This window comes from Chelonoidis abingdonii, chromosome 2, assembly GCF_003597395.2.
Source record: "Chelonoidis abingdonii isolate Lonesome George chromosome 2, CheloAbing_2.0, whole genome shotgun sequence".
Taxonomy (NCBI): domain Eukaryota; kingdom Metazoa; phylum Chordata; order Testudines; family Testudinidae; genus Chelonoidis; species Chelonoidis abingdonii.
The window spans coordinates 49,955,676-49,974,907 of record NC_133770.1 but is presented as its reverse complement, the minus strand read 5'-3'; the positions used below and the strand labels follow the sequence as shown (position 1 = coordinate 49,974,907).

The 19,232-nt window shown below is 42.0% G+C and overlaps 1 protein-coding gene across 1 annotated transcript in view; it reads left to right on the top strand.

Annotated features, from left to right (window-relative positions):
• The window catches only part of CALCR (calcitonin receptor), a 206,028-nt gene that overhangs the window by 148,990 nt on the left and 37,806 nt on the right, over window positions 1-19,232 (top strand). Inside the window, exon 8 of the mRNA XM_032785377.2 lies at window positions 17,529-17,682. Within this exon, the coding sequence (XP_032641268.1) occupies window positions 17,529-17,682 (154 nt within the window). The remainder of the gene's footprint in view (window positions 1-17,528; window positions 17,683-19,232) is intronic.

Sequence of the window (19,232 nt, the reverse complement as noted above, 5' to 3'; positions counted from 1 at the left end):
CTTTTCCATAGTAAGTGGTAGGACAAGATTGGAAAAGAGGATATTCTAAACTGAATCCAGCAAACACCTCCATCAGCACTGGTTTGGTTTTGGCTGCTTTCTTGGTATAGGCATATAAGAATGGAAGATCAACAAATTCCAAAGTGTGTGCGTCAAGGAATGCTGTCTCGGAGCCAGTGATCATGTAGGTGCCAAAAACTTTGGTGGCAGGACAAGATTGCCAATGATGGACATAAATGGAAAATACAGTCATACCACCTTAGTATCCTTACCAGAGAGAAATCAGGCTGGCACTTGATTTGCAAGGAGGCCACATCCTTTTGTGATTTGTCATGATGATGATGATGTATTATTGTATCCCTAAAATTGATTATGGAGAAAAGTGTTAAGTCTTGAAATTAAAACAAGGATAAATACATTTATTTGTGAACAACAAATTAGATTTTTCCATTAAAAAGTTTGAAATATATAAATAGAACTGCAGCTTTCTAATCATTTCAAGTGGTCTTGTACATTCAGTGGTCTTATTCCATGACTGTGGCAACTATATTTCTGAATATTGATTTGTGTGTGTGAATAAGACACAGCTGGAGTCTGGAGCAATATTTCTGTTATTGAGAAACCGAATCATTTAACAGATACCATTTAACAGCCCTCATTACACCCCTGCAGTATCAATTGAAATCATTGGGGTTACATATTTGTATGTCAAGTATCAGAGGGGTAACCATGTTAGTCTGGATCTGTAAAAGCAGCAAAGAGTCCTGTGGCACCTTATAGACTAACAGACATATTGGCACATGAGCTTTCGTGGGTGAATACCCACTTCATCAGATGCATGGATGGGTATTCACTGACAATAGCTTATGCTCCAATATGTCTGTAAGGTGCCACAGGACTCCATGTTTGTACGTGAGGGCTGAATTTGGTCACACGTAACCAATGGCTGAGAAATTTGAAGCAGTCTGGAAAAGCTTAAAATTACCAAGAGATTTTATTTTATTTCATAACACTTTGTTGTGAGAAGGGAGAGAATATTGGTATCTTCCTCTTTACTCAAGTTCCCCCTAGTTTCATACAATCTCTTCAACATTTGTGCACGTTTTCCCTTGGTTACTCAACGGTCTTGGCGAGTGTAGTCTAAAGTTTAGAACTCTGTTGCAATGTGACAAAGCCCATGCTAAAGGACAGCATAGTGTCATGGTACTCCATTGAGCACTCCTAAGAGCATTGCTCTTCAGCCAGGTACGACATCTCGGAGTCCCCAGGAAGTATAGCCACTCTTGACTCTCATAAAGGAGAGTGCAGTATGCTTTCTTCAGGACTGGCATTATATGGTTTCCTCCCCCTTCCTGCACAGTTTGAAGAGGCACTAACTGTCTCCAGCCCAATGATTGGGTAAGAGTGTGCATTGCCGATCTGCCCTGTGTAAGAAATGGTATGGAGGTACACCATGCCAAGTGCATTGCATGAAAATAATTATGCTTCCAAGACAAACCACATACCTCTTCCCCACTTCAGTCCAGCATTAGCATTGCCAATAGTGCATAAAAGGAAAGTGAAACAGCACTAAAGAAAATATTCTCAATAAATAAAAACTTTAACAACAAAATTGTGGTATAAATAATATACCAAAAAATCATGACCAGCAGGAATTCATAGTTTCCCCATTCACTCATTAAAAGAACAGTCACCATCAGGAGCGGTGCCAGGGTTTCTGGCGCCCTAGGCAGAAAACGGGGGCGGAATTTTGTGTGCTCCCTGTGGGGCGCGTGGGAGCTTCCAGTTCTGCTCCCATCGCGCTGCTGAAGAAGGACCCTCCGCCGAAATGCTGCAGGCGACAGCAGCAGTCATTGAGCTGCTCTGTTGCCTGCCGCTGTTTTCTGTGGCACGTCAACAGAAGGTCCTTCTTTGGCTGCACGACAGGAGTGGAACCAGAAGCTCCCGTGGGGAACACACAAAATGTCATCCCCCGAATCCTAGCGCCCTAGGCGGCCGCCTAGGGTCACCTAATGGAAGCTCCGGCCCTGGTCACCATCACTCAACTCAGATGAGGTTTTCCTGTATCTGTATAAAAATATGGAGAGACACAGAAAGAAATGAACAGTGTATCATGATAAAGTGTGGAGAGGAAATCTGATTTATGGGACTAAAGTGCAATCGGCTTTACCCTATTGCCTGAGAGATAAACAGGAAATGAGAGCCAGGAAAATAAAGGTGATGGGCAATATTGCAAAAGCAGAAATAATTGTAGCTCTTTTCTGAAGGTAACTATTATCTTCCTTGTTAGCACTGCAACAGGCACCTTCTGCCTTTTGTTAGTTATGATTCTTTCTGATGTGGCCTAATGGAGTCCTGAGGAATTTTAAAAATGTAATTGTGTCAGTAACTGAGCCAAAAATAATCCCATTGAAGATAAATGGTAAAATTCCTATTAACTTCAGTATAACCACTGTTAACCTCAAATTTCTACTTTGCTCAGTCTCTGCTGGACACGGCAAAGATTGGGGAGCCATCAAGGAGTGCAGTTCCATGTATGGGAGGTTGTTCCATGTTCTGTGTGCTGGATAATAACATGGGAGGGCTCCATTCTTATACACTAAACTGGCTCTTTATTAAAGCAACTATTCACAGAGCTGCTTTATCTGCACTTTAGCATTCCTAGCTATGACTTCCTGATGCCTCTTCATCCTAAAATCCCTGTTCCTCTTTCTAAGTTCCATGCAGGTTGCTTACAGGGCAGCCAGAATCATTTTAGACCCCAGCATGGTTTAGATCAAACTGAGAGCTGTTCTAAAATACAAATTGGCTCCAACAGCCCCCAAGCGTGTGCCTGGGGCAGCAAGCTACAGGGAGCACCCTGCCAGTCCCTGTGAGGGTCGCAGTCAGGCAACCTTTGGTGGCATGCTGTGGGAGGTCCGCCAGTCCCACGGATTTGGCAGCAATTTGGCAGCGGGTATGCTGAAGCTGCAGGACCGGCGGACCTCCCACAGGCATGCCGCCGAAGGCAGCCTGCCTGCTGTGCTTGAGGCGGCAAAAAGGCTAGAGCCTCCCCTGTTTCCACTGCAGATTGCTGAAGTTCAGTGACCTGTAGCCACACCTCTTCCAGCCTCTGGCACACCCTCTGCACTAGGAGATGAGAGATGCCTGTAGGAAGACTATGCATCACCTTGCCATTTAGGGATCTCCTACAATACCAGAGAATTCCACAGCTGACCAATTATTTGGTCTCTTTGCACTGGCAGAGGTGTGCAAATGGATCATGGAGGGGCTCAGGATTGACCCCTGTGTTTATAATTGTAGCAGTTAATTGACTTCTGTGGGTCTAATAGTGTAACTAAGATAACCACGAGTGTCCTTTAGCTGTTGTAAGCAAAATATTCACTAGGTTTTGCGCATGTCAGTGCGGATTAAGTTCTGTTTTCACTTTCCCCTCATGCAAACTCCAACTGAAACCAGTGGGTTTACACAGGGTGTGAGTCTGGGAAGATTGTGGTCCCTAAAGAAACACTGTCATCTGAAATTTAGCTGAAAATGTAGATACTGTAAAGCAAAATAGAAATAGTTCTAATTTTGAAAAAGAGACCAGTCTCATAAAAACACATGTTTAAAACAAATAAACATTCCCCTTTCTTTGTGTGAAATCTCAGTAGGGCAGAGCTAGGAACAGGAACCCAACTATGACCAAAGATGAAACTGACTTCACTGATTTTCGTTGGTCAAGGTAAACAAAAAAGGAACAAAGGGCCAGATGTCAAGCCTTTATCAATGTAGAGAAGACTAGGAAAATCAAAAGGAGTTGGGTGCCTAATTCACATTGGCATGTTTGAAAATCCCAATAGGCACCTCTCTGCATCTGTAGGTGCCTAAATACCTTTGTCAATCTGCACTACCAATCCCACTTTTGCATTTCTCACAGAGACATTTGCTCAGTCGTACATCAAACAGCTGGCAGTGACCTTGATCAGTCTCCCATGGGTTTCTTTAACTACTGTGACTTGTTCTATCTGCAGTGAGGTTAAAAATGGTCAGGCTGAGAATTTGGGTTCAGACTGAAAAGTTCACAGATGAATGCCACTCTGTTTATGTTTGTGCATATAACACCACTACCCTGCACAGACTGCATGCTGGCTTGGTTTCTCATTCATTCGGAGGTGCTTTGTGTCACTCCATTTTACACAGCTTCAAACTCACACCAGGCTTCACAACCTCACTGCTACCAATCCTGTTCATAGGATCAGTGCTGGGACTCCCTTTAGAGCCTATCAACACTTAAATTGAAGGAAGGAAGATTTGCTGCAGAGAAATATAAAGCCCATCCCGAAGAGGCCAACTGTGCTGTTTTCACAGCACTCAAACCACTGCTAGCAAAAGGAGCAAAGTGTTGCTCCTAGGAGTTCCAGCTGAGACTCCAGCATGGCAGGGAGGAGCAATGGGCTACTCTTTTTTATCCTTTCTAATTCTGAAATGAAAATAGAAGAGCTATGCCTTAATTTTGCAGTTGCCCCAGAATAATTGCTAATGAAATGTAGAAATAAGATGTTCAAATCCAATTAATTTCCTTCTCCCAAGCTAGCTTACCAAGACAAGCCTGCAAGCTGAGTTTGATGAATCAGGACTCGTAGGCTGCCATTGGTTCCATATCCCCAGTGACAGCGAGCCTGTTTTTAATTAGCCTTTGTAGGTGTAGAAGAGCAGCACGTATTTCAGTGGTGCATGTTTTTTTCCTGACACAACAAATGCTGGCACCATCTTTCGGAATGAGAACTAGTGTTGTTGTGAACTTCCTGGTAAGAATTATTTGTACATAGCTGATTCCCATTCCTAAACCAAACAGGAAAATAAACCCACTTAAAATATTGTTAAGCTAAGGAGATTTTAAGTTAAGGATTCCACAGTGTCCTTACCAATCTGAGCCCTGCCCTATGCATTCTCATCATTATGGCCCAGGTTGGGAGTAGTTTCTGTGAAAGCATACGATCCGGGAGGAAGCATCTCACATGCTTGTGTGGCTGCACAGGAGTTGTTCATAGCAGAACTTTTAAGAAGGGGGCAGGGTCCTGGCCCACGAAGTAGAGCTGACACACCAAGGGGAGCAATTCATTCCACTGACCTCCTCTTCGATGGAGCAAACTGCATTCTCCCTGTGCACAAAGAATAGCACCAAAGAGATCATGCTGCCCTAGGTGCTGTGGCTTAAAAGTCACAGTCTAGCTGTGTAACAGCTAATGCCCTTCTGCACTGGTGTCTCAGAACACTGGGGAATCTTTCATGCCTAGGACCACACTCTGGTCCCTTGTGCCAAGTGCGAGTTAACGTTATGTGAAGGATACCTCCACAGGCGTCGAGGGAAGAGGATTCTTCTCTACCCCATGAGAGCACCACAGCCGCAACTACATTCCAGTAGTAATGGTGGCCACTGGCCCAGATTCCCCCTGTATGGGTTGTTCTGCACAGCCCCCACCTTCCAAACAGCCACAGAGGCAGGTGCTGCAGAGCAGGATTCTGTGGCATGCAGGTAGAGTTCTGTTCTGCTTCTCCCTCCAAGCACAACCAAACCACAATGGTTAGCACTAAGGGCCTACTGTGCTCATGGAGGGAAGGCGGGATTTAGCTCCCATTGTGTCATGACCCATTCTTCCCACAGCAGGCTTCAGTTATATATTATATGGTGGCCTGAACGTAGAATTTCTTCAAGAGCTATTAGTTTGCCTCTGTTGCTTAACATTAATGGAGGGTCATTTGCAAAGGAAATATCTGCCAATAGTAAACTCAGGGCCTAATGCACCACTGCATTCCTCCAGTTTTACTCTAGTGTGACTGAATTCATTGGAACTATACTCGCATAAAACTGGAGTAACTCAGCGGTGAGTCATCCTAGTCAGCCTCTCATAGTTTATCCTAGGAATGAACAATTATCCCTGTTACCTAGGTCTTAATACAATTAGCGCTGATGAAGATGCAGCGTGAATACCGAATTGACATATTGAAAACAAAAAGAATTGTATTTTCTCCCTCATATATGAAAGTATTATTAAAAATAAATGCACTGTTTCCCTGAGTGGAATAATATTTTCATTCATTTTTGAAGACAGATTTGTAAAGGATTAAACAGCATAAAAAGAAAGCAGTAATTCTCATTTATCCCCAAGTTTTTATATTCTTACTGATTTCTTCATAACTCTTTTGTATATAAAAGCAAATTTAGAGTTACATTTCACCCCATCAGTATCAAGTTCCCTTTTCAGGTAGCAATTCCATGCCAAGTAGTGACATCATGACCAGCCATATGCAACCTGTAGGATCCAAGTATTAATGATAAAAGGCCATTTGCAGCATACTTAGACAGAACTTCAGTAAAGAGCATTAATATTCAGTGTCATGCATACAACAGTTGAATTGAGCTTGAAAACATATCATGCAGCTACTCTTCATGTGAAAGATTCAGACTTTCTCAAGAAAATTATTAGGGATGCTTTTTCCATAGAAAGGCAAGACTAAATTAATTAGCTGATAGTCAGGGGGAAAAAAAAGAAAATAATTGGGGTTGGGGGCGGTTTAAGAGCAAGGCTATTATTTTGGGCCAGATTCTACTACCTTCCATTGCAGGCCTTACTTTGAGTATTCCTACTGAATTGTCTCCTAAGGCAGAGTCTTAGTTCAGTCACCTCTGTAGATCTCAACTATCCTAATATCACAAAAAGAGAGATTATGTTCTTTCTCATAAATTCCATGACCTGTGTTAAGTTCAGTGGTCTGTGTTATACAGGAGGTCAGACTAAATTATCACAATGGTCTATGAATGTCTTTCAGGTAGCCAAGCCCCAAATCATTCTTTGTCAAAACATTTGATATTCCATCTACATCTAGAGAATCCTGTGGCACCTTATACACTAACAGACGTTTTTGGAGCATGAGCTTTCGTGGGTGAATACCCACTTCGTCGGATGCAATTAGTGAAGTTTGCCAGGGGCAGGTAATATAATGCTAGCAAGTCATGCTAGAGATAATGAGGTTAGTTCGAATCAGGGAGGATAAGGCCCTGTTTCTATTGCAGCTGAGGTGTAAACCAAGATAGGAGAAACTGGGTCCTGTAGCTGGAAGCCATTCACAGTCTTTGTTCAATCCTGAGCTGAGGTGTCATTATTGCAGATGAACTGAAGCCAGCAAGTTTCTTTGAAGATCTAGTCCTGAAGTTTGATTTTGCTGCAGGATGGCCACCTTAAGGTCTGCGAAGCGTGTGGCCAGGAGGTTGAAGTCGTCTCCTACAGGTTTTTTAGTTCCAATCCTAATATCTGATTTGTGTCCCATTAATCCCTTTTCCGTAGAGACTGTCCAGTTTGGCCGACGTACATAGCAGAGGGGCCATTGGCTGGCATATGATGCGATATTACATGTCGGACGTGCAGGGAATGTAACCGGTAGATGTGGGGATCTGTTAGTGTCCCTGTGATGGTGTCGCTGGTGTAGATATGTGGCAAGAGTGAACATGAGGTGGTTGCATGACTTGGTCTGAGCTGGATTACTATGGCTGCGGGTGCAGTTGCTGGTGAGAATAACGTTCAGGTGTGGCACGGTTGTCTGTGGTGGAGGATGCAGCCCATACACCGCCTCCACAGGCACTGTAGAATATAGAGGTACGACAGCTAACTGTCCCAAGGATGGGTTGTAAGATCCCTGAATGAATGCGATTGAGATGGTTTTAGCTGGGGCTGGTATGATGGCCAGTGGAAGTCCCTTGGGTTCTTCTTGGGTATTGTCCTGCAAGTAGGAGGCTCTGATTACACGCTGCTTCTGTGATCTGTTTCCTTTATTCCTCGGCAGGTATTGAGTTTTGAGAAGGTTAGTGAGAATTTGTAGGTGTTGGTCCTGTCTGAGAGTTAAGCAGATACTATGTAACCTCAGGCTTGGCTGTAGAACAGATGGATCGTGTGATGTGCCCGGGATGGAAACTGGAGGCATGAAGTAGGCAAGAGCAGTCGGTAAGGTTTTTGATATAGGTGGTTAATGTGACTATCACTTATTGCACTGTGGTGTCTAGAAAGTGGACTCCGTGTAGATTGGTCCAGGCTGATTGGCCAGCATGATGGATCCATGGTGGGTGAAAAATGTGGGAGGAAGTAATCGTGGTGGACATTTTTCCAGAGTACTGCCCACATATCTAGCCAACTCTGCCACATATCTACACCCAGCAGACACATCACAAGATCTAACCAGATCAACCACACCAATCACCGGTCATCACTTTGCATGCCACCATGTAAATACGCCATCATTGCCACAATGCCCCTACTGCATGTACATCGGCCAGAACGAACCAGTCTCTATGGATAATAGGAAATAAATGTGAACAAATTCTAGCTTGATTAATGGCAATATACCGAGAGCCCTCCACAAACTTGCCATCCTGCACAAAAAACTTCCCCATCTCCAAAAACGTCTGTTAGTCTATAAGGTGCCACAGGATTCTCTGCTGCTTTTACAGATCCAGACTAACACGGCTACCCCTCTGATACTTGACATCTACATCTAATGAGAAACCAGTACGGATCCAATAGCGCTGCAGTCGTAACATCCTAATCACTTTCTCCATAAATGTAACTCTAAATGATCTTATGTTGTAGCCCCATGTAAATAAATTGTAGTGTCTAATCATAAAGTGATAAAGGCATGGAGAACTCTAGCAACTTCTGAGAGAAAGGCTGCACCTTTCCTGCCAGGTCTAGGTGAAAACAGCAGTCTCGACCACAGCTGCCACTTGAACATTCAAAAGCCACTGTGGCGCTAACACAATCTCCAGACTGCAAACTTCAGCAATAAACAGAGGGCACAGACCTTCAATCAACAGTGTTGATTTAATTTACCATTTTATCTGATTGCTTATCCAAACCTCTGAGCGTTACCACAGTCTTCTCTGAATTGTTCCTAAGCCAGCTAGCTCTCATTCATCAGCACTTGCATTCTGATAACTATACTAATCAGCATGAATTACTAGACCAGGATAACCTGCTTTTAGTATCAGCTGCCTATCCCATGTCACCAGTCTTCTCATTCTTACACATTTCTGCCATCTACAAAAGAGAACCGTTACTACAAATTTTCCATTGTGTGTCTTTTCTCACTTGCTCTATTTTTAACAGGTCCACTAAACTCACATAACCAGAACTTTGGCAGTGATGTGAAGTCTGTTTTCTACATCATCCATCCTGGCACTCTTATCAAACACTAGAGAAATTATATTTATTTTAACCTTTGTATGGACTGAGTAGTGAGTCCCTGCAAGGCTGCAACTCTTAAGTGGAGTGGAGTGATTGTTGAATGGACTCTGACACTAATCAAGTTCTCTGTGCTTTATTGAGATGTTTACTCACCTATCCCTTTCTTTTTGATTAATCTCAAGAGAACTGAGCAATGTGGAGTTCTTTATCTCTCCCAGTAGCTAAGAGACTTGAAGGAAGCAAGTATCTTATTTCAGACATGTATATAAGTGACAGGAATATCTAATTATTGTTATTACTGGAGGTGACCTTGGACTTCTTTTAACTCTGCAGCCTACTTGCTATTCTAAAAAGCAGAATACCAAGTAGATTATATATCATTTGCCCTGAACAACACATGCATGACAAAATCAGAGTTGCCCATCACATCATGCTTAAATGTTAGGTTAATTAGCACAAATGCTAACAATTGACCTGGGAATGAAGGTGGTGCTGAGTGCATTCTATGGGTTAGATTGTCTTTCATAAACTTTCATCTGATCTTTCAAAGCAAAACCCTTACAGGAAGGGGGCCTTTAATGACTCTGAATTATTTTATGATTCTGCAACTACAAAAATAATACAATTAAAAATGTTACATTGAGGCATAAATGTCAAGAATCAGATAAATCACAACAAACCTGATGTTCCTTGATGAGCTATTTAAGCTAAAGCAGTGGTTCTTAAACTAGGGCCGCCGCTTGTTCAGGGAAAGCCCCTAGCAGGCCAGGCTGGTTTGTTTACCTGTTGCGTCCGCAAGTTCAGCCAATCGCAGCTCCCACTGGCCGCGGTTTGCCGCTCCAGGCCAATGGGGGCTGTGGGAAGTGGTGGCCGCCCAACACTTCCCGCAGCCCCCATTGGCCTGGAGTAATGAGCTAAAGGACAATGTTAGCACAAGATCAAAAGGGTATAAACTGGCCAACAATAAATTTAAGCTAGAAATTAGAAGATTTCTAACCATCAGGAGAATGAGGTTCTGGAACAGCCTTTCAACAGGAAGAGTGGGGCCCCTTTTAAAATGGAGCTTGATAAATTTATTAATGGGATTATATGACGGTGTAGTCAGCAGTAGCAGGGATTGGATTTGATGGCCCAGGATGCCCATACCAGTCCTATGTTCCTTGCCAAGATTTCTTTCAATGAGTGTCTGTGACGGGGTAGATTAGGTTCAGAAGTCCCCTGTTGGACACCTCAGGGTCCTACCACAACCATCCCAAGAAAGAAGCAATGGAGCTAAGTCCTCCGAGCAGCCTAGAGAGGCTGCAAAGAGCTCCCAATCATAGAGGCTACAGGGTGGCAATATAAAAGGAGCAGCAGAGCTAGAGACAGGAGATTTTTAAGGACAAGTTAGAAGAACACCTGGTCTAGATTATACTTAGTCCTGCCATGAGTGCAGGGGACTGGTCTAGATGACCCAGGATTAGGGCTCTTAAGGTCCCTTCCAGTCCTCTGAGTCTATGACGCTTTGGGAGTCGTGCTAGAAGAGCTAAATGTTAGACTGCTAAAACTTATCAGTACAAGAAATGTTAAGCAAGGAATATTATTTTTAGCTATGTCCTAAAATGCAGGAACAGATGCTTAAGTTAGCAAAATTTGATGGACTTACCAAAAAGATCTAAGCAAATAACAGATGTCTGAAATATATCAGAAAATGTGCTAAAAATACAATGTATCTGTAATTGAGGAAATAATAGAACCAAGCTGTAAAAATGGGGGCTGTAAGAATGTCAATTTGTGTACCATTTTCAGAACCACGACTGGGATCATCTTGTCATCACTGGGGGAGCTGGTTCTCCAGATTTTGGTAACTATGAGGCCTATATCTGTTAGGCACTGTTCTGATCTCTAACTTTCTAATACATTCAGTCACTCTGACTTAACCAAGTTCTCTCTAATTAGTTGATCATTTCAAACCATATTACATTTTGGTTATTGATTAATTATTGATGATCAAGTCTTGATCATTGATTATTGGAACCCTGGTCTTCATGAGTGAGTGGTTTAACCACTGGGCTAAAGGTTATAAGGTTGGGGCACCCCCACCAGTGTTTTGTGCGAAGACCTCTTAGGCAGCTTCTGAGTGCAGCCACTGGATTGGGCCCCACAAGCGAGATGTGGGGGAGGGGGGATGCCTAGTATGAGGATCCCACCGGAATTAGGCAGGAGTTAGCCACCTAGGCTTCAGGATTGAGGTGGTTTTGTGCATGCCCACTTACAGCTTTTCAGGTGCCATGGAGACCTTAACACAGAAATCTGAGTGCCTAGGGACTTCAGGCACCTAAAGGTTAAGTGGTAGCTGAGTTGGGGTTTAGAGACCTAAATTTTGGATTTAGGTGCCTACATGGAAGTTAGACACCTAACTCTCTTTATGGAACTAGCACGTAGTGAGATGTTCAGAAGTGTTTAGGCACCTATGGGAATTAGGCACCTGGGTGCCTTTTGAAAACCTGTACCTTTAGGAGCCTAAATACCTTTACACATACGTCCCTTAGCAATTTAATTCCTATTCTACTTTCAATGAGATTTAGGGTAAGTTCCTAAGTAATTTTTGAAAATGAGACTTAGGATCCTACACCATGTAAGTACTTTTGAAAATTGTATCCTTTTAAAATTTTATATACTATATCCCTGAGCTACGCAGAATGCAGTGTACCTCTGAGCTGTGTCCATTTTGTTTTTTTAATTTTATATTTTAAAAAAGTATATTAAAACATCCATCTTAGTCTGAGAGCCTGTGTGCCATATTTCTGACTGGAACATGTTTTAATGGGTGAGTCATAAACTTCTGAAATAGGTACTGACATATAAGCAGGTATGATGGATTCTGATAGCTGGTTTTTTTTGAGTCACATTGCTTAGCATAACATTACTTTGGAAAAGTCCTTTACTGCGTATTTGTCCAAAATATGGATACTTGGAATTTACGGATACTTTCCTAGAATAATAATCTAATAACCAGAAAAAATTATAAGGCAGCTCAGTAGTTGAAACCCAACCACATTCCCTTTTAATGCTAAATAAGAATGTCTGAGAAAATATTGCCTTCAAACTGAATGCAGATAATAAATCACATACAGCTACTGCAGCAGTCAGTACAACTATGCAATGGGGCAGATCTTCAGCTAGTTTACATCAGGAGAGCTCTACTGAAGTCAATGGAACTGCACTGACTGACCCCCGATCTAATATGTTTGTTTCTCATTAAAACAAACTGAGGCAAATTTGAAACTTTTGACTTAATCTGGCCCACAGAAATGGCTTAATATAAAAATAATATTGTCTGGCTCATTGTCACAGAGCAGTTTCTCTAAAATTGTTTGAACTTAAATTGTGTGCGCGCCCAGAGTGATCACAAATAAACAGAGAGAGAATTAGAAGTGAGAGGTTTTATTCTGTGCAGTCAGCGCTTGTTCTAATACTCTTAGAACTAGATTATTCAAAGCTGGCCCAGGGAGGTAGAAACGCCAGATCTCCAGGTCAGCCTGACCCCTGAACGCAGTAGGGAATGGCTCTGAGGGAGGGAAGGCAGGAAATCAATGAGACTTTCTTCAGCTGTGTCCAAAGCTGTGACCAAAGTTTGCCCCATTCATCCAAACTACTGAGAAGGTATGAAAAATCTGTCTAGTATCATATGGTGTTATGCTATTTGTGTGTAGTCCTCATGGATTTTGATAATAACATAATAATAATAATTAATGGTTAGTTCTTGAATAGTGGTTTTTATTCAGAGGTGATCAGGTGGTATGGAAAGTCATGTCTGAGAAGTGTCAAATATATATGAGCAAGTGCCCTTGTATTAACAGAGGAACAGATAAAATGTAACTTGCAGTTTAATGCAATATCTTATGTCTGAGTCCTGCAAGATGATCCACATGAGCAGACCCCCATAAAATCTCTGAATGGAGCTCTGCTATGGATCTTCTGGCAGGATCAGGGCTATAGATCTTGAGAGCACCACAAAATCCAGCCTCTGGCTTGTCTTGCTAAAATCTGATTGTACAGATATGTGTAAGAGAAGATATATATGAATTACCCATGTAGGGCTGTTCCAGTCAGTTTCTGTCTCCCCTGCATTATTTCAGTTATGTATTGTAGCTGGAAATGTCTCCAAGAAATTTGTGGGTTTTAGATAGCAGAATGTTTTATGATTATTAATATTAATAATGATAATGATAATATTATTGCTGTAATTTTTTTGTGGTTTCACCTAGAAGCCAGGGCCTAATTGTGCTAGGCTCTTTACAAACTCATAACAAGGAAATAGTCCCTGTCCCCAAAAGCTTATACTCTAAGGGCAGATCTACACTTAAAATGCTGCAGCAGCACAGCTGCACCAGTGAAGTTGTGCCACTGTAGCGTTTCAGTGAAGATACTAGTACGCAAAGGGGAGAGCTCCACTCATCGGTGTAATTAATTCACTGCCACAAGAGGCAGTAGCTGTGTTGACAGGAGAAGATCTCCCATCAACACGGAACTGTCTACACCAGGAGTTAGGTTGGTATAACTGTGTCTCTTGGGGGTGTGGATTTTTCATACCCTTGAGCAACATAGTAATACCGATGTCAGTTTGTAATGTAGGCCTGGCCAAGTAACTTGAGTGTAACATGTGACAGAGCCACATTAAATTACTTTTGTTAATTAATTGTGCAAGTCAAAGTTATCAGGCATATAAATGGTGGAAAAGTTGTTCTTTAATTTTTTGCAGTTTCAGTATAACTGTTACAGTAACATAAACACTTTACAGAGACCTTGTTTGGAGCAGGCGTGGTTCTTCATAGCTCAGACAAATCTGTGTGGATACAGTGCTTCTATATTTGTCAACATTCCTTAATAACATGGCAAATGACTTGGTAACTGTGTCTGACGATATAATGTAAATTCTTCAGCATTCATTTTTTTTTCTTTCACATTAATAGAACTGATAAGAACTAAGAAAAACGCTGCTTGTGACTGTAGCTGTTACACACAAATTCCATGACGCCACTTGTACACAAATGAAAGATGCTGTACTGTTTTGTTCATCACAAGCAAAAACTGATTTGCTCCATGTTTTGAATAATGTTCATTAAACATGATCCATCTTGATGGATTGCCAGGTTTAAACCACTCAAGCCAACCTTTTTGAATTTATTCTCAAATTAATGAGATGTGATCGACCGTAATCAAACTCATCCCTCATGCATAGCCTGATAGATTCCTTAAACCTATTGCATATCTAGTGACTAAGTGCCTCAAAGAAGCCATAAATTGATATGGGTATGTGGAAATTAACTTGTCAGATAGGTACAGAATTTAATTTAGAAAGCTACAAACTTTAATTGTTTGGGATAGGGGAAATAAATATAAAGAAAATGAAGCTTGGGAAGTGTTGCATCATGGGAAATAAATACAGTTAGTTTCCATGAAATTTACACTGTGCTTATGTGTGAGTTAGATCTTACATGTGAAGAGAAAATTATGTCAATGACTGATTTTGGTCAAATTACTCTACAAGTGTGGACATATACCTGATGGAAAAATACAACTACAGCTGCCATTCACAGTGCAATGAACTTGAGATTCATTACCATTTCAGATGGGAAATACAAAATTGTTGATTTGGCAGTGGCTGACCAGAAAACATCAGGCAGCATCTACCAATCATTTCTTCCTCTCCCAAACCCCAGCCATTGCCAATTGACTCATCAGCACTACTAAGTGGAATGGCCTTACTCAGTCTAGTGTTTAATGTGGGACAGGAGCACCCTGCGCATGACCGTTCAATACTCACACAGCAGATACTGTGCCTTAAGGCGGCACTCTCAGATAATTACCATGATTCATAATAGCTGCTAGATACAACGTGTGTCTGAAGGTGCCAAGCTGGTGCCTTCCAACACTTGAGGGACTGCTTGGCTGTCACTGGCCAGATGTAAGATATGCTCGTCTTGGTCCCTCTGTCTGCAAGATAGCGATGAGTTCACCACACAAGTTCACTGACATTTTAGACCTTGGCATAGTTACTTTATGTCAGGTAAAATGCCAACAAGATTCAACAGCAATCTTTGCAAAGCTCTGTGTGCCTGTCAGCCAAGGCAATGCTCAAGCGGATGAGCAATCAATAAGAAATGAATGGAGAAAGGTTGGCCCCCAGCTGAAAGGCTATATTCAGCACATGCTAAGGGCTGAGGCATGGCACATATTGACCAAGACTTGTGAAAAACAATGTGAGACGCAGTTAAGCACCATAATGAGCACATTTGCCAATACAAAAAACAGGATTTTATTCTTTTCATACAAAACATTTGTATTACATCCTACTCCTCTGTCTGCACGCTTTGTCAAAGCTACTCAGCCGCACCGGAGAAAATTATGAACTGCCTCGTCAGCCCGTGTAGGGAGTTCAAAAAGAAATGATAAAAATAAAGTCAGCCCTGCAAGTTAATTCTGTCAGCTCTGCATTTTCCTAAGCCTTGAAATTCACACCCAGATATTGAAAAGCAAGTAAATGTGTAACACGACTACCACTCTGAAGTAAATGTGTGTACTTTATAGCAAGCAAAGACAGTTTCAAGGAGTGATAAAAACAGCCTTTTTAGGAAGGAGGAGCAGGCTGAGTCCTCCAGAGAGAGATAATATGTACAGTACTCTGCTTGTGGGACAGAAAAAAATGGCTCCTTTGATGCTAAAGAGGCACATAAAGCCTAAACCCGCCTCACAGCCCAAATAATCAGGCTGTGCCCTGGGGAGCTCGACAGAAGTCAATGGGAAGGAATCTGCTCCTTCAGCTACAGAATGGCAGCTGTCACTCCACAGTGACTACTGCAGTCTTGGTGTTCTGGCTCCTGTGCTTCCCTGCCACAAGCCAGTGGATTCCGGCAGACACCATAGCAACAGCCTAGCCCATCGCATCCTCAAAACTCCCTTGCATGTTGGGATGCAAGGAGCCCCTCTGTATACAAACAAAATTCTCCTCATACCCAGTGGCAATTAGATATGATTTGTAGAGAACTTGAAATCTTGAACTCTAAAGGCAACTGGCCTTGTCCTGCTCAATACTCTCAGTTGACTGTGCTTTATTGACACTAACCCATTTAGGGAAAGATACAGAGTTGCTCCACACCATTGGAACTTTGGCAGGTAGGCAAAAAATGGTAGACAACTGGACTTGTCAGGTTTCCCTCCATAACCTCTGAGACAATGGCCATGACCCCATTTCAGGTTTCTAGTAGCAATGGCCTTATGCAGGGCTTGTGCTCAAGTGAGTGCAAGGATTGCAGTTATGCTTACCTCTCCTTGGTGAGAGAATCCTCACACCTTCCTTTTTGGAAAAGTGGCACAGGAACTGGGCACAGTCTGGCCCTTACTAAATACCTCATGTTTCTTGCTTCTCTAAGAGCAGTGGAAAGTACAGCAACACTGCATATGCCTTTAGAGGCCCTCATCAGCATCCATGGGACATTAATCAGGAGAAACTCTCACTAACTCCAATAGCAGTTCATCCTCAGTAGACAGTGAATAAGAGCTCTAGGTGTGATCTACACTAGCAAATTAGGTCAGTTTAACTATATCAGTGAAGGATGTGAAAAATCCACACCCCTGAATGGCGTTATTAAGCCAACCTACATCCCCATATAGTTAGTGCTAAGTCGATGGAAGAATTCTTCTGTCAACCTAGCTGCTGCCTCTCAGACAGGTGGAAGATCTATGCCAATAGGAAAACCTTTCCTCTCAGAGTAGGTAGTGTCTACGCTGGAGCACACAGCTGTGCTGCTGTTGCGTTCTAAGTGTAGACACACCTGTAAATATGGTCCATCCCCTGTATACATTTTGGGGGATTATTATTTATAAAGTCAAACAGAAGAGCTGTTTATAGCTTGTAATGATTTGAATAAATGTAAAAGAAAACAGCTGAATTAGACATTTTGGCGAACTCAGTTGTTTATCTCCTCTGCACAGAACTTGTAAACAGCTTTTTCTAAAAAGCCCAGACTTCAATTCTAAAACTCATAGGCTGAAAATGTTTTGAAGTGTGGTTTTACCAGATCATGCTTTCTTGAATTTTGCTGTTAGCGCCTGATTTTTATCAGTTATGAGATACCTTGACTCCATTTTTCTGGTTTATCAATATGTTATAGCCCTGTCAATGACATTCACTGAAGAAATCTAGCGAATGCTAGGAAAGGTTGTCTTGAAGCTTAGCACTGATGGTTTGTTTGCCTGCTTGGATATAGTTTGTAAGCCATTGTCTGCCCAGATCTGCAGTTTACTACTCTCCAATTTCTCTGACAGGTAAGCTGCAAGGTGCTGCAGTTTTTTCACCAGTACATGCTTGGTTGTAACTACTTCTGGATGCTTTGCGAAGGCATATATCTTCACACTTTAATTGTGGTGGCAGTATTTGCTGAAGAGCAGCGTTTGCACTGGTATTACCTCTTGGGCTGGGGTATGTATTTTATCATTCATATCTTCTTGGTCACGTCTTTCCAATGTTTATGGCACTTTTATACACTAGGGACCCGATCTTGCCGCCACTTGCACACATTACTAGCTTTATTCATGGGTGTGTATTAGGATCTAAGTTTGATCTATTGGGATCCTAAATTTGAACTGGATTTAATTTATTTGCACAGGACATTGTGTTCTCATTGTAATTAATACACATGTCTGTGAAAGTTAACAGAAGTTGGTATCCTTGATTATGGTAGTCTTGGAAGAAATGGCCAAGTGTTGAACATGTAATTTTCTAACCCCAGACATATAAGGTAATATAGCTAAGTATCTCAGAGCAATGTACAGATAAGTAAGTAAACATCCTCAACAACCTGTTACTGACATTACAAATCCATGTGCTGCAGAGAACAGATGCAACAACAATGTAAATCGCATGTACACAAGCTAGGGAGCAGTGTCTAGAATTCTGCTCCTTCAGCTCCAGATATGCAGGCCTCTATTGTGTCTGCAAAAGATGTCCCTTGGTTTGGAGTAATAATAGCGGTAGCCCTCATTCTCTTCTGTTGTTTGGCCAGTAAAAGGCAACGCATGCACATACACAGAGCCAGTTCCTCACAGTGGAATGCAGACTCTTTCACTTTAAAATTATTTGCTGTAAATCCAGCCCAGGTAAGTGGTGACAGAAGGCCCTTACCATCAATACTTTCTTTAGCTGGCTACAGATAATGAATTTCTGGTCTCATTCCAATTCCCAGTGAATGAGTGCCCAGCCCATATCACAAAACTCACGAACACATCTGGGAAGCAGCTCAGCGATCTTTGTCCTGCTTCTCATTTATATCCATTTCAAGATTCTTTCCCCAGGTCTATCTATTTCAAACCCAAGCTGCAGCTGACAGAATTTACCCTGTGCTGTCCAGCACTCCCTCTGCAGATTTCATGTCTACTGAGCTTCTTTTCATTTATGGTAGGAAGAAACCAAACCTCAACAGGAAAAAAAAAATTATGTGCTTAGATATAAACTAGATGGGACAAAAATGAGAACTGGCTTGAACCTGCATCTTTTGCTTAATTCCTCCCTAACCATTTCTCCCATGACAGGTTGATTTAGTTGGGGTTGGTCCTGCTTTGAGCAGGGGGTTGGAATAGATGACCTCCTGAGGTCTCTTCCAACCCTAATCTTCTATGATTCTATAATTCCTTTATAGAAAGCAACAGCAGAATGCAATGTTTCGCCCCTTTCACTGGGAGGGATCACTTCTTAAGAATGTGGCAACTTCCTCATCTCCTGAGCTATATGGGCCTCAGTACTCCATGGATCACTACTGATCAGAGACCTTAAGAATTAAACAGAACTTAAAAGCTTCTCCCAGTTTAAGCCCCAGAGAACATCTCTTCCTATAAATTCCAGATTAGATAGAAATCGTCTCTCCCTTTCTTGTGAGATTAGCAATGTTCATGGGAAGAGAGGGATTTTACATACTCTAGGATTTAAAAATGCATGGATCATTAAGAGCCCTAAACAGCGGGAAGTTTTTTGTC